Raw genomic sequence first — 14,843 nt, 5'->3', positions numbered from 1 at the left:
CTCGTTAATCTTGCTAGTTTCGATCTAAAACGATGTATCCCGTTGTTTTGAGCCGGAATACAAGTTTTCGCGCAGTTCTGAGAGAAAAATTTACACCTTTTTCTCGTCTACTCTTCGACGACTTGTAAAATCGACGCTCGTGAATCTTGCTAGTTTCGATCTAAAACGATGTATCCTGTTGTTTTGAGCCGGAATACAAGTTTTCGTGCAGTTCTGAGAGAAAAAGTTTACACCTCTCTCTCGGCTACTCTTCGACGACTTGTAAAATCGTTGCTCGTTAATCTTGCTAGTTTCGATCTAAAACGATGTATCCTGTTGTTTTGAGCCGGAATACAAGTTTTCGCGCAGTTCTGAGAGTAATGGTTTACACCTTTCTCTCGTCTACTCTTCGGCGACTTGTAAAATCGATGCTCGTGAATCTTGCTAGTTTCGGTCTAAAACGATGTATCCCGTTGTTTTGAGCCGAAATACAAGTTTTCGCGCAGTTTTTAGAGAAAAAAGTTTACACCTTTCTCAGAAGTACTTGTATTTGGGCGTGTTGGTTCATATCTTTTCAGGTGGACACAGGGGCGCAACAAAAACACACGGACATAGAAGTAGACAGGGACGAGCGCTTACTATCAACAGGCTTTATTTGACGTAGACCGTTAATATACTTTCGCCTACCCAAGCGCCACTGTGCGAATCACAAGCACGTGGGTAACAGAAAACACCAAAAGAAATCGAAAAGAGGCGATTACAGAAATCTATCTAAGAAAACCGTTTCAGATCGGCGAAGCATTACAGACGAATCACTGATGCAGTTATCTCCTTTTTTTCTGATGTAATAGGCTTCCACCAGTTCCCGTTCAATCTGATCGCGGCTTCTCAACAATACTCTACAGTCCGATAATCGGGGAAAACAGGCGACCTTAGTCTTCTTAGTGCATTCTTGGCAATGGTCCGGGAGATGGGAGCCTGTCTTCTTTAAAGAATTTTTGTGCTCCAGAAGGCGCTGGTTGAGGCAGCGTCCAGTTTGCCCAACGTAAACCTTCCCGCAAGAGAGCGGGAACTCATACACAACTCCTTTTTTGCAGGTTACGTGGGGCTTACGGTTTTTACGCCACACTCTTGCCGTTTTTCTTTTCTTCTTATGCGTGCGCACAGACCGGACAACTTTCGCGGAGCAGAAAAAACAACTTCTACTCCGTACTTCTTGGCCACCTTCTTGATGTTGTGGGAAGTTCTGTGTACGTATGGTACCACCTCCGGCCTTGAACACTTCGTTGGGTCTTTCGCGTTGCTCTGCTTGCTGCCCTTCAATTTTTTGACCAAGGACTGCGTCACAGCAAGAATGAGGGAATCAGGGAAGCCTGCCTTTTCCAGCCTTGAGACCTGTGACAAGAAGCCAGCGTACACAGCGTGGTGACAGGACTTTGTTAGTGCCGATGAAAGACATTGTAAAGCGATAGCCCTTTTGATCGTCTTAGAATGATTAGAATGAAATGGCAGCAAATCTTTCTTTGCACGCGGACAATATCGCCAGCAAACATGTGAAGGGTTAAATGTTAAGGTGATATCTAAAAACTGCAGTTGGTTATCACTGCTTGGCTTTTCATGGGTAAAGGTGAGTCCCATGCCTTTCCTACCAAACGTATCTAAAACATCAGCTACGGCCTCGTCAAAACTAAAATCACTTTCCTTCAACAGAACCAGGTAGTCATCTACATATCTGAAGACATGAGCTATACGGTCTGAGTCAAAAGTTTCACTCAAAGAGCGGTCAACTTGCGATAAAAAAATAGTAGAAAGAACCGGGGCTACGCAAGAGCCTATGCAAATACCTTGCTTTTGAAGATAGGTACGATCATTAAATTCAATAAAAGTGGCATTCAGGTAAAGCTCTAGTAATGACATGAAATTGTCCATGTTCAAACCAGTGGCATTTTGAAACGCGGTGATACCATTTCTATCTATACAATCGCGCACCGCGGTGAACAGGGGCTGGTGTGGAATAGAATAGAAAAGATCCTTAACATCGATTGAGAAACCGGTCTTAATATTCCTCGCAGACTGAACAAAGGCTATCACATCATCAGAGTTCTTAGTGGCATAAGGGTCCGCATCTTGCAGTGTCCTGAGGTGCTTGAGCAGGAACTGGCTGACTTCCTTTTGCCATGTGCCCTTTTCGCTAACTATGGTCCGAAAAGGAATGCCGCTCTTGTGGGTTTTTGCGGTGAAAAAAACCGATAAACAATTCCCTTCAGCCTTCCCAATGGCGCCGGCTAGTCTGTGCAGTTGAAGTTCCTCGCAGAGTGACATGGCACTTTTCTTCACTGAAGATTTTTTCACTTCCACTGTCTTAAAAGACTTGGTGACGGCTTCAACTGCCTTTTCGTTGAAAAGGCCTGACGGAATAATGACGAAACCGCTTTCTTTGTCTGCCTCCATAAGCTCGAGCGAATTGGCTTTGAAAAAAGCAACAACCCTTGCGGTGGGATCTGATCGGTGGTTTGGAGTACTCCTATTACTGACTGACCTCGTGATGGTGTCGATGCCGTCCAGGAGGCACCTTTCCTGGTTTTCTTGCTCCGTTCTGTTGGCAAGTCGTCGGTTCAGGGACAGCCATTCGTGAGGCTTGAGAATGGCTGGGACGCTGAATTTCGGCCCCTCCTTTAGGACGGACGCAAACTCTTCCGGTACTTCGGCTCCTCCCAAGACTAGCACATCTTGGCGTTCCGGTGCCTTCATCTTGACTTTCCTCAATTCTTCCATGCGTCTTATCGCCTGGTTGATGGAGCACTTCCACCAAACTTCCGTTGTCTGGACTGCGAGCTTCATGAACTGGCGGTGTCTGATGCCCGCGAGCCACTCCTGGTTTTGGGCATAGCATGCCGCACGTAGAAGGTCTTGAAGTAACCTCACTTGGTTCCATAGTTCGGACCGGAGGATCTTGCATACTCTTTTGGCATGACCGAAGGATGGTTTGAAAAGACCGAACAGGCCAGTGACCTCACTTGGAATGAGGCCTTTTCGCTGGTAGAACCCAAGAAGCCTGGCTCGGCAGGTCGTGGCCACAATGGTTGCGATGAGCAGGGGAGCATGGGTAGGTGAAGGCTGAACACAAAGCAAAGAGCCCGATGCAGAAGAAATATAACTCAGAAGTACTTGTATTTGGGCGTGTTGGTTCATATCTTTTCAGGTGGACACAGGGGCGCAACAAAAACACACGGACATAGAAGTAGACAGGGACGAGCGCTTACTATCAACAGGCTTTATTTGACGTAGACCGTTAATATACTTTCGCCTACCCAAGCGCCACTGTGCGAATCACAAGCACGTGGGTAACAGAAAACACCAAAAGAAATCGAAAAGAGGCGATTACAGAAATCTATCTAAGAAAACCGTTTCAGATCGGCGAAGCATTACAGACGAATCACTGATGCAGTTATCTCCTTTTTTTCTGATGTAATAGGCTTCCACCAGTTCCCGTTCAATCTGATCGCGGCTTCTCAACAATACTCTACAGTCCGATAATCGGGGAAAACAGGCGACCTTAGTCTTCTTAGTGCATTCTTGGCAATGGTCCGGGAGATGGGAGCCTGTCTTCTTTAAAGAATTTTTGTGCTCCAGAAGGCGCTGGTTGAGGCAGCGTCCAGTTTGCCCAACGTAAACCTTCCCGCAAGAGAGCGGGAACTCATACACAACTCCTTTTTTGCAGGTTACGTGGGGCTTACGGTGTTTTACGCCACACTCTTGCCGTTTTTCTTTTCTTCTTATGCGTGCGCACAGACCGGACAACTTTCGCGGAGCAGAAAAAACAACTTCTACTCCGTACTTCTTGGCCACCTTCTTGATGTTGTGGGAAGTTCTGTGTACGTATGGTACCACCTCCGGCCTTGAACACTTCGTTGGGTCTTTCGCGTTGCTCTGCTTGCTGCCCCCCTGTCGCTGTCGCCTGTTTTCCCCGATTATCGGACTGTAGAGTATTGTTGAGAAGCCGCGATCAGATTGAACGGGAACTGGTGGAAGCCTATTACATCAGAAAAAAAGGAGATAACTGCATCAGTGATTCGTCTGTAATGCTTCGCCGATCTGAAACGGTTTTCTTAGATAGATTTCTGTAATCGCCTCTTTTCGATTTCTTTTGGTGTTTTCTGTTACCCACGTGCTTGTGATTCGCACAGTGGCGCTTGGGTAGGCGAAAGTATATTAACGGTCTACGTCAAATAAAGCCTGTTGATAGTAAGCGCTCGTCCCTGTCTACTTCTATGTCCGTGTGTTTTTGTTGCGCCCCTGTGTCCACCTGAAAAGATATGAACCAACACGCCCAAATACAAGTACTTCTGAGTTATATTTCTTCTGCATCGGGCTCTTTGCTTTGTGTTCAGCCTTCACCTACCCATGCTCCCCTGCTCATCGCAACCATTGTGGCCACGACCTGCCGAGCCAGGCTTCTTGGGTTCTACCAGCGAAAAGGCCTCATTCCAAGTGAGGTCACTGGCCTGTTCGGTCTTTTCAAACCATCCTTCGGTCATGCCAAAAGAGTATGCAAGATCCTCCGGTCCGAACTATGGAACCAAGTGAGGTTACTTCAAGACCTTCTACGTGCGGCATGCTATGCCCAAAACCAGGAGTGGCTCGCGGGCATCAGACACCGCCAGTTCATGAAGCTCGCAGTCCAGACAACGGAAGTTTGGTGGAAGTGCTCCATCAACCAGGCGATAAGACGCATGGAAGAATTGAGGAAAGTCAAGATGAAGGCACCGGAACGCCAAGATGTGCTAGTCTTGGGAGGAGCCGAAGTACCGGAAGAGTTTGCGTCCGTCCTAAAGGAGGGGCCGAAATTCAGCGTCCCAGCCATTCTCAAGCCTCACGAATGGCTGTCCCTGAACCGACGACTTGCCAACAGAACGGAGCAAGAAAACCAGGAAAGGTGCCTCCTGGACGGCATCGACACCATCACGAGGTCAGTCAGTAATAGGAGTACTCCAAACCACCGATCAGATCCCACCGCAAGGGTTGTTGCTTTTTTCAAAGCCAATTCGCTCGAGCTTATGGAGGCAGACAAAGAAAGCGGTTTCGTCATTATTCCGTCAGGCCTTTTCAACGAAAAGGCAGTTGAAGCCGTCACCAAGTCTTTTAAGACAGTGGAAGTGAAAAAATCTTCAGTGAAGAAAAGTGCCATGTCACTCTGCGAGGAACTTCAACTGCACAGACTAGCCGGCGCCATTGGGAAGGCTGAAGGGAATTTTTTATCGGTTTTTTTCACCGCAAAAACCCACAAGAGCGGCATTCCTTTTCGGACCATAGTTAGCGAAAAGGGCACATGGCAAAAGGAAGTCAGCCAGTTCCTGCTCAAGCACCTCAGGACACTGCAAGATGCGGACCCTTATGCCACTAAGAACTCTGATGAAGTGATAGCCTTTGTTCAGTCTGCGAGGAATATTAAGACCGGTTTCTCAATCGATGTTAAGGATCTTTTCTATTCTATTCCACACCAGCCCCTGTTCACCGCGGTGCGCGATTGTATAGATAGAAATGGTATCACCGCGTTTCAAAATGCCACTGGTTTGAACGTGGACAATTTCATGTCATTACTAGAGCTTTACCTGAATGCCACTTTTATTGAATTTAATGATCGTACCTATCTTCAAAAGCAAGGTATTTGCATAGGCTCTTGCGTAGCCCCGGTTCTTTCTACTATTTTTTTATCGCAAGTTGACCGCTCTTTGAGTGAAACTTTTGACTCAGACCGTATAGCTCATGTCTTCAGATATGTAGATGACTACCTGGTTCTGTTGAAGGAAAGTGATTTTAGTTTTGACGAGGCCGTAGCTGATGTTTTAGATACGTTTGGTAGGAAAGGCATGGGACTCACCTTTACCCATGAAAAGCCAAGCAGTGATAACCAACTGCAGTTTTTAGATATCACCTTAACATTTAACCCTTCACATGTTTGCTGGCGATATTGTCCGCGTGCAAAGAAAGATTTGCTGCCATTTCATTCTAATCATTCTAAGACGATCAAAAGGGCTATCGCTTTACAATGTCTTTCATCGGCACTAACAAAGTCCTGTCACCACGCTGTGTACGCTGGCTTCTTGTCACAGGTCTCAAGGCTGGAAAAGGCAGGCTTCCCTGATTCCCTCATTCTTGCTGTGACGCAGTCCTTGGTCAAAAAATTGAAGGGCAGCAAGCAGAGCAACGCGAAAGACCCAACGAAGTGTTCAAGGCCGGAGGTGGTACCATACGTACACAGAACTTCCCACAACATCAAGAAGGTGGCCAAGAAGTACGGAGTAGAAGTTGTTTTTTCTGCTCCGCGAAAGTTGTCCGGTCTGTGCGCACGCATAAGAAGAAAAGAAAAACGGCAAGAGTGTGGCGTAAAACACCGTAAGCCCCACGTAACCTGCAAAAAAGGAGTTGTGTATGAGTTCCCGCTCTCTTGCGGGAAGGTTTACGTTGGGCAAACTGGACGCTGCCTCAACCAGCGCCTTCTGGAGCACAAAAATTCTTTAAAGAAGACAGGCTCCCATCTCCCGGACCATTGCCAAGAATGCACTAAGAAGACTAAGGTCGCCTGTTTTCCCCGATTATCGGACTGTAGAGTATTGTTGAGAAGCCGCGATCAGATTGAACGGGAACTGGTGGAAGCCTATTACATCAGAAAAAAAGGAGATAACTGCATCAGTGATTCGTCTGTAATGCTTCGCCGATCTGAAACGGTTTTCTTAGATAGATTTCTGTAATCGCCTCTTTTCGATTTCTTTTGGTGTTTTCTGTTACCCACGTGCTTGTGATTCGCACAGTGGCGCTTGGGTAGGCGAAAGTATATTAACGGTCTACGTCAAATAAAGCCTGTTGATAGTAAGCGCTCGTCCCTGTCTACTTCTATGTCCGTGTGTTTTTGTTGCGCCCCTGTGTCCACCTGAAAAAATTACACCTTTCTCTCGTCTACTCTTCGACGACTTGTAAAATCGATGCTCGTGGATTTTGCTTGTTTTCATATAAAACAATGTATCCCGTTGTTTTGAGCCGGAATACAAGTTTTCGCGCAGTTCTGAGAGAAAAAGTTTACACCTTTCTCTCGTTCTCTTCGACGACTTGTAAAATCGATGCTCGTGAATCTTGCTAGTTTTCATCTAAAACGATGTATCCCGTTGTTTTGAGCCGCAATACAAGTTTTTGCGCAGTTCTGAGAGTAATGGTTTACGCCTTTCTCTCGTCTACTCTTCGACGACTTGTAAAATCGATGCTCGTGAATTTTGCTTGTTTCGATCTAAAACGATGTATCCCGTTGTTTTGAGCCGGAATACAAGTTTTCGCGCAGTTCTGAGAGAAAAAGTTTACACCTTTCTCTCATTCTCTTCGACGGCTTGTAAAATCGATGCTCGTGAATCTTGCTAGTTTCGATCTAAAACGATGTATCCCGTTGTTTTGAGCCGGAATACAAGTTTTCGCGCAGTTCTGAGAGAAAAAGTTTACACCTTTCTCTCGTCCACTCTTCGACGACTTGTAAAATCGATGCTCGTGAATTTTGCTTGTTTCGATCTAAAACGATGTATCCCGTTGTGTTGAGCAGGAATACAAGTTTTCGCGCAGTTCTTAGAGAAAATTTTACACCTTTCGCTCGTCTACTCTTCGACGACTTGTAAAATCGTTGCTCGTTAACCTTGCTAGTTTCGATCTAAAGCGATGTATCCTGTTGTTTTGAGCCGGAATACAAGTTTTCGCGCAGTTCTGAGAGTAATGGTTTACACCTTTCTCTCGTCTACTCTTCGGCGACTTGTAAAATCGATGCTCGTGAATCTTGCTAGTTTCGGTCTAAAACGATGTATCCCGTTGTTTTGAGCCGAAATACAAGTTTTCGCGCAGTTTTTAGAGAAAAAAGTTTACACCTTTCTCTCGTCTACTCTTCGACGACTTGTAAAATCGATGCTCGTGAATTTTGCATGTTTTCATATAAAACAATGTATCCCGTTGTTTTGAGCCGGAAAACAAGTTTTCGCGCAGATCTGAGAGAAAAAGTTTACACCTTTCTCTCGTCTACTCTTCGACGACTTGTAAAATCGATGCTCGTGAATCTTGCTAGTTTCAATCTAAAACGATGTATCCCGTCGTTTTGAGCCGGAACACAAGTTTTCGCGCAGTTCTGAGAGAAAAAGATTACACCTTTCTCTCGTCTACTCTTCGACGACTTGTAAAATCGATGCTCGTGAATCTTGCTAGTTTCAATCTAAAGCGATGTATCCCGTTGTTTTGAGCCGGAATACAAGTTTTCGCGCAGTTCTGAGAGTAATGGTTTACGCCTTTCTCTCGTCTACTCTTCGACGACTTGTAAAATCGATGCTCGTGAATTTTGCTTGTTTCGATCTAAAACGATGTATCCCGTTGTTTTGAGCCGGAATACAAGTTTTCGCGCAGTTCTGAGAGAAAAAGTTTACACCTTTCTCTCATTCTCTTCGACGACTTGTAAAATCGATGCTCGTGAATCTTGCTAGTATCGATCTAAAACAATGTATCCCGTTGTTTTGAGCCGGAATACAAGTTTTCGAGCAGTTCTGAGAGAAAATTTTACACCTTTCTCTCGTCTACTCTTCGGCGACTTGTAAACTCGATGCTCGTGAATCTTGCTACTTTCGGTCTAAAACGATGTATCCGGCTGTTTTGAGCCGGAATACAAGTTTTCGCGCAGTTTTTAGAGAAAAAAATTTACACCTTTCTCTCGTCTACTCTTCGACGACTTGTAAAATCGATGCTCGTGAATTTTGCTTGTTTTGATCTAAAACAATGTATCCCGTTGTTTTGAGCCGGAATACAAGTTTTCGCGCAGTTCTGAGAGAAAAAGTTTACACCTTTCTCTCGTTCTCTTCGACGACTTGTAAAATCGATGCTTGTGAATCTTGCTAGTTTCGATCTAAAACGATGTATCCCGTTGTTTTGAGCCGGAATACAAGTTGTCGCGCAGTTCTGAGAAAAAAATTTTTCACCTCTCTCGTCTACTCTTCGACGACTTGTAAAATCGATGCTCGTTAATCTTGCTAGTTTCGATCTAAAACGATGTATCCCGTTGTTTTCAGCCGGAATACAAGTTTTCGCGCAGTTCTGAGAGAAAAATTTACACCTTTTTCTCGTCTACTCTTCGACGACTTGTAAAATCGACGCTCGTGAATCTTGCTAGTTTCGATCTAAAACGATGTATCCTGTTGTTTTGAGCCGGAATACAGGTTTTCGCGCAGTTCTGAGAGTAATGGTTTACACCTTTCTCTCGTCTACTTTTCGGCGACTTGTAAAATCGATGCTCGTGAATCTTGCTAGTTTCGGTCTAAAACGATGTATCCCGTTGTTTTGAGCCGAAATACAAGTTTTCGCGCAGTTTTTAGAGAAAAAAGTTTACACCTTTCTCTCGTCTACTCTTCGACGACTTGTAAAATCGATGCTCGTGAATTTTGCTTGTTTTCATATAAAACAATGTATCCCGTTGTTTTGAGCCGGAATACAAGTTTTCGCGCAGTTCTGAGAGAAAAATTTACACCTTTTTCTCGTCTACTCTTCGACGACTTGTAAAATCGACGCTCGTGAATCTTGCTAGTTTCGATCTAAAACGATGTATCCTGTTGTTTTGAGCCGGAATACAAGTTTTCGTGCAGTTCTGAGAGAAAAAGTTTACACCTCTCTCTCGGCTACTCTTCGACGACTTGTAAAATCGTTGCTCGTTAATCCTGCTAGTTTCGATCTAAAACGATGTATCCTGTTGTTTTGAGCCGGAATACAAGTTTTCGCGCAGTTCTGAGAGTAATGGTTTACACCTTTCTCTCGTCTACTCTTCGGCGACTTGTAAAATTGAAGCTCGTGAATCTTGCTAGTTTCGGTCTAAAACGATGTATCCCGTTGTTTTGAGCCGAAATACAAGTTTTCGCGCAGTTTTTAGAGAAAAAAGTTTACACCTTTCTCTCGTCTACTCTTCGACGACTTGTAAAATCGATGCTCGTGAATTTTGCTTGTTTTCATATAAAACAATGTATCCCGTTGTTTTGAGCCGGAATACAAGTTTTCGCGCAGTTCTGAGAGAAAAAGTTTACACCTTTCTCTCGTTCTCTTCGACGACTTGTAAAATCGATGCTCGTGAATCTTGCTAGTTTTCATCTAAAACGATGTATCCCGTTGTTTTGAGCCGCAATACAAGTTTTTGCGCAGTTCTGAGAGAAAAAGTTTACACCTTTCTCTCGTCTACTCTTCGACGACTTGTAAAATCAATGCTCGTGAATCTTGCTAGTTTCAATCTAAAACGATGTATCCTGTTGTTTTGAGCCGGAATACAAGTTTTCGCGCAGTTCTGAGAGAAAAAGTTTACACCTAACTCTCGTCTACTCTTCGACGCTTTTAAAATCAATGCTTGTGAATCGTGCTAGTTTCGATCTAAAACGATGTATCCCGTTGTTTTGAGCCAAAATACAAGTTTTCGCGCAGTTCTGAGAGAAAAAGTTTACATCTTTCTCTCGTCTACTCTTCGACGACTTGTAAAATCGATGCTCGTGAATCTTGCTAGTTTCGATCTAAAACGATGTATATCGTCGTTTTGAGCCGGAACACAAGTTTTCGCGCAGTTCTGAGAGAAAACGTTTACACCTTTCTCTCGTCTACTCTTCGACGACTTGTAAAATCGATGCTCGTCAATCTTGCTAGTTTCGATCTAAAGTGATGTATCCCGTTGTTTTGAGCCGGAATACAAGTTTTCGCGCAGTTCTGAGAGTAATGGTTTACACCTTTCTCTCGTCTACTCTGCGACGACTTGTAAAATTGTTGCTCGTTAACCTTGCTAGTTTCGAACTAAAACGATGTATCCCGTTGTTTTGAGCCGGAAAACAAGTTTTCGCGCAGATCTGAGAGAAAAAGTTTACACCTTTCTCTCGTCTACTCTTCGACGACTTGTAAAATCGATGCTCGTGAATCTTGCTAGTTTCGATCTAAAACGATGTATCCCGTTGTTTTGAGCCGAAATACAAGTTTTCGCGCAGTTTTTAGAGAAAAAAGTTTACACCTTTCTCTCGTCTACTCTACGACGACTTGTAAAATCGATGCTCGTGAATATTGCTTGTTTTCATATAAAACAATGTATCCCGTTGTTTTGAGCCGGAATACAAGTTTTCGCGCAGTTCTGAGAGAAAAAGTTTACACCTTTCTCTCGTTCTCTTCGACGACTTGTAAAATCGATGCTCGTGAATCTTGCTAGTTTCGATCTAAAACGATGTATCCCGTCGTTTTGAGCCGGAACACAAGTTTTCGCGCAGTTCTGAGAGAAAAAGTTTACACCTTTCTCTCGTCTACTCTTCGACGACTTGTAAAATCGATGCTCGTGAATCTTGCTAGTTTCAATCTAAAGCGATGTATCCCGTTGTTCTGAGCCGGAATACAAGTTTTCGCGCAGTTCTGAGAGTAATGGTTTACGCCTTTCTCTCGTCTACTCTTCGACGACTTGTAAAATCGATGCTCGTGAATCTTGCTAGTTTTCATCTAAAACGATGTATCCCGTTGTTTTGAGCCGGAATACAAGTTTTCGCGCAGTTCTGAGAGAAAAAGTTTACACCTTTCTCTCATTCTCTTCGACGACTTGTAAAATCAATGCTCGTGAATCTTGCTAGTTTCGATCTAAAACGATGTATCCCGTTGTTTTGAGCCGGAATACAAGTTTTCGCGCAGTTCTGAGAGAAAAAGTTTACACCTTTCTCTCGTCCACTCTTCGACGACTTGTAAAATCGATGCTCGTGAATTTTGCTTGTTTCGATCTAAAACGATGTATCCCGTTGTGTTGAGCAGGAATACAAGTTTTCGCGCAGTTCTTAGAGAAAATTTACACCTTTCTCTCGTCTACTCTTCGACGACTTGTAAAATCGTTGCTCGTTAACCTTGCTAGTTTCGATCTAAAGCGATGTATCCTGTTGTTTTGAGCCGGAATACAAGTTTTCGCGCAGTTCTGAGAGTAATGGTTTACACCTTTCTCTCGTCTACTCTTCGGCGACTTGTAAAATTGATGCTCGTGAATCTTGCTAGTTTCGGTCTAAAACGATGTATCCCGTTGTTTTGAGCCGAAATAGAAGTTTTCGCGCAGTTTTTAGAGAAAAAAGTTTACACCTTTCTCTCGTCTACTCTTCGACGACTTGTAAAATCGATGCTCGTGAATTTTGCTTGTTTTCATATAAAACAATGTATCCCGTTGTTTTGAGCCGGAAAACAAGTTTTCGCGCAGATCTGAGAGAAAAAGTTTACACCTTTCTCTCATTCTCTTCGACGACTTGTAAAATCGATGCTCGTGAATCTTGCTAGTTTCGATCTAAAACAATGTATCCCGTTGTTTTGAGCCGGAATACAAGTTTTCACGCAGTCCTGTGAGAAAAAGTTTACACCTTTCTCTCGTCTACTCTTCGGCGACTTGTAAAATCGATGCTCGTGAATCTTGCTAGTTTCGGTCTAAAACGATGTATCCGGCTGTTTTGAGCCGGAATACAAGTTTTCGCGCAGTTTTTAGAGAAAAAAATTTTCACCTTTCTCTCGTCTACTCTTCGACGACTTGTAAAATCGATGCTCGTGAATTTTGCTTGTTTTGATCTAAAACAATGTATCCCGTTGTTTTGAGCCGGAATACAAGTTTTCGCGCAGTTCTGAGAGAAAAAGTTTACACCTTTCTCTCGTTCTCTTCGACGACTTGTAAAATCGATGCTTGTGAATCTTGCTAGTTTCGATCTAAAACGATGTATCCCGTTGTTTTGAGCCGGAATACAAGTTGTCGCGCAGTTCTGAGAAAAAAATTTTACACCTCTCTCGTCTACTCTTCGACGACTTGTAAAATCGATGCTCGTGAATATTGCTTGTTTTCATATAAAACAATGTATCCCGTTGTTTTGAGCCGGAATACAAGTTTTCGCGCAGTTCTGAGAGAAAAAGTTTACACCTTTCTCTCGTTCTCTTCGACGACTTGTAAAATCGATGCTCGTGAATCTTGCTAGTTTCGATCTAAAACGATGTATCCCGTCGTTTTGAGCCGGAACACAAGTTTTCGCGCAGTTCTGAGAGAAAAAGTTTACACCTTTCTCTCGTCTACTCTTCGACGACTTGTAAAATCGATGCTCGTGAATCTTGCTAGTTTCAATCTAAAGCGATGTATCCCGTTGTTTTGAGCCGGAATACAAGTTTTCGCGCAGTTCTGAGAGTAATGGTTTACGCCTTTCTCTCGTCTACTCTTCGACGACTTGTAAAATCGATGCTCGTGAATCTTGCTAGTTTTCATCTAAAACGATGTATCCCGTTGTTTTGAGCCGGAATACAAGTTTTCGCGCAGTTCTGAGAGAAAAAGTTTACACCTTTCTCTCATTCTCTTCGACGACTTGTAAAATCGATGCTCGTGAATCTTGCTAGTTTCGATCTAAAACGATGTATCCCGTTGTTTTGAGCCGGAATACAAGTTTTCGCGCATTTCTGAGAGAAAACGTTTACACCTTTCTCTCGTCCACTCTTCGACGACTTGTAAAATCGATGCTCGTGAATTTTGCTTGTTTCGATCTAAAACGATGTATCCCGTTGTGTTGAGCAGGAATACAAGTTTTCGCGCAGTTCTTAGAGAAAATTTACACCTTTCTCTCGTCTACTCTTCGACGACTTGTAAAATCGTTGCTCGTTAACCTTGCAAGTTTCGATCTAAAGCGATGTATCCTGTTGTTTTGAGCCGGAATACAAGTTTTCGCGCAGTTTTTAGAGAAAAAAATTTTCACCTTTCTCTCGTCTGCTCTTCGACGACTTGTAAAATCGATGCTCGTGAATTTTGCTTGTTTTGATCTAAAACAATGTATCCCGTTGTTTTGAGCCGGAATACAAGTTTTCGCGCAGTTCTGAGAGAAAAAGTTTACACCTTTCTCTCGTTCTCTTCGACGACTTGTAAAATCGATGCTTGTGAATCTTGCTAGTTTCGATCTAAAACGATGTATCCCGTTGTTTTGAGCCGGAATACAAGTTGTCGCGCAGTTCTGAGAAAAAAATTTTACACCTCTCTCGTCTACTCTTCGACGAATTGTAAAATCGATGCTCGTTAATCTTGCTATTTTCGATCTAAAACGATGTATCCCGTTGTTTTCAGCCGGAATACAAGTTTTCGCGCAGTTCTGAGAGAAAAATTTACACCTTTTTCTCGTCTACTCTTCGACGACTTGTAAAATTGACGCTCGTGAATCTTGCTAGTTTCGATCTAAAACGATGTATCCTGTTGTTTTGAGCCGGAATACAAGTTTTCGTGCAGTTCTGAGAGAAAAAGTTTACACCTCTCTCTCGGCTACTCTTCGACGACTTGTAAAATCGTTGCTCGTTAATCTTGCTAGTTTCGATCTAAAACGATGTATCCCGTTGTTTGGAGCCGGAAAACAAGTTTTCGCGCAGATCTGAGAGAAAAAGTTTACGCCTTTCTCTCGTCTACCTCTTCGACGACTTGTAAAATCGATGCTTGTGAATCTTGCTAGTTTCGATCTAAAACGATGTATCCCGTCGTTTTGAGCCGGAACACAAGTTTTCGCGCAGTTCTGAGAGAAAAAGTTTACACCTTTCTCTCATTCTCTTCGACGACTTGTAAAATCGATGCTCGTGAATTTTGCTTGTTTTGATCTAAAACAATGTATCTCGTTGTTTTGAGCCGGAATACAAGTTATCGCGCAGTTCTGAGAGAAAAAGTTTACACCTTTCTCTCATTCTCTTCGACGACTTGTAAAATCTATGCTTGTGAATCTTGCTAGTTTCGATCTAAAACGATGTATCCCGTTGTTTTGAGCCGGAATACAAGTTTTCGCGCAGTTCTGAAAGAAAAATGTACACCTTTCTCT

At 43.5% G+C, this 14,843-nt stretch overlaps 2 protein-coding genes across 2 annotated transcripts; one reads left to right on the top strand and one right to left on the bottom strand.

Moving 5' to 3' along the window:
- Positions 1 to 1,121: 1,121 nt before the first annotated feature.
- LOC144112465 (uncharacterized) lies at positions 1,122 to 2,935 on the bottom strand. Its single transcript, XM_077645296.1, has 2 exons — positions 2,519 to 2,935; positions 1,122 to 1,374 (listed from the first exon to the last, which is right to left on the bottom strand). The coding sequence occupies exons 1-2, from the start codon at positions 2,818 to 2,820 to the stop codon at positions 1,323 to 1,325; spliced, it is 354 nt and encodes a 117-aa protein (XP_077501422.1). The 5' UTR covers positions 2,821 to 2,935; the 3' UTR covers positions 1,122 to 1,322.
- A 123-nt stretch (positions 2,936 to 3,058) lies between these two features.
- LOC144112464 (uncharacterized) lies at positions 3,059 to 6,840 on the top strand. Its single transcript, XM_077645295.1, has 3 exons — positions 3,059 to 3,085; positions 4,371 to 4,948; positions 6,093 to 6,840. Exons 1-3 carry the CDS (start codon positions 3,059 to 3,061, stop codon positions 6,142 to 6,144), a joined length of 657 nt encoding a protein of 218 aa, XP_077501421.1. The 3' UTR covers positions 6,145 to 6,840.
- The last annotated feature ends 8,003 nt before the right edge of the window (positions 6,841 to 14,843 follow it).

Source organism: Amblyomma americanum, unplaced genomic scaffold, assembly GCF_052857255.1.
Source record: "Amblyomma americanum isolate KBUSLIRL-KWMA unplaced genomic scaffold, ASM5285725v1 scaffold_169, whole genome shotgun sequence".
Classification (NCBI taxonomy): domain Eukaryota; kingdom Metazoa; phylum Arthropoda; class Arachnida; order Ixodida; family Ixodidae; genus Amblyomma; species Amblyomma americanum.
Note: the sequence above shows the minus strand (reverse complement) of the source record. Positions and strands in the feature narration are given on the sequence as shown.

What these genes read in the sequence shown, in the direction of transcription:
- LOC144112465 (XM_077645296.1), bottom strand. Translation starts at nt 2,820, where the DNA reads ATGAAGCTCGCAGTCCAGACAACGGAAGTTTGGTGGAAGTGCTCCATC. An exon ending in GGCATCGACACCATCACGAG is followed by an intron (nt 1,375 to 2,518) that starts GTCAGTCAGTAA and finishes TTCTTGTCACAG; the next exon opens with GTCTCAAGGCTGGAAAAGGC.
- LOC144112464 (XM_077645295.1), top strand. Translation starts at nt 3,059, where the DNA reads ATGGTTGCGATGAGCAGGGGAGCATGG. An exon ending in CGATGAGCAGGGGAGCATGG is followed by an intron (nt 3,086 to 4,370) that starts GTAGGTGAAGGC and finishes CTTTGTGTTCAG; the next exon opens with CCTTCACCTACCCATGCTCC. An exon ending in GGCATCGACACCATCACGAG is followed by an intron (nt 4,949 to 6,092) that starts GTCAGTCAGTAA and finishes TTCTTGTCACAG; the next exon opens with GTCTCAAGGCTGGAAAAGGC.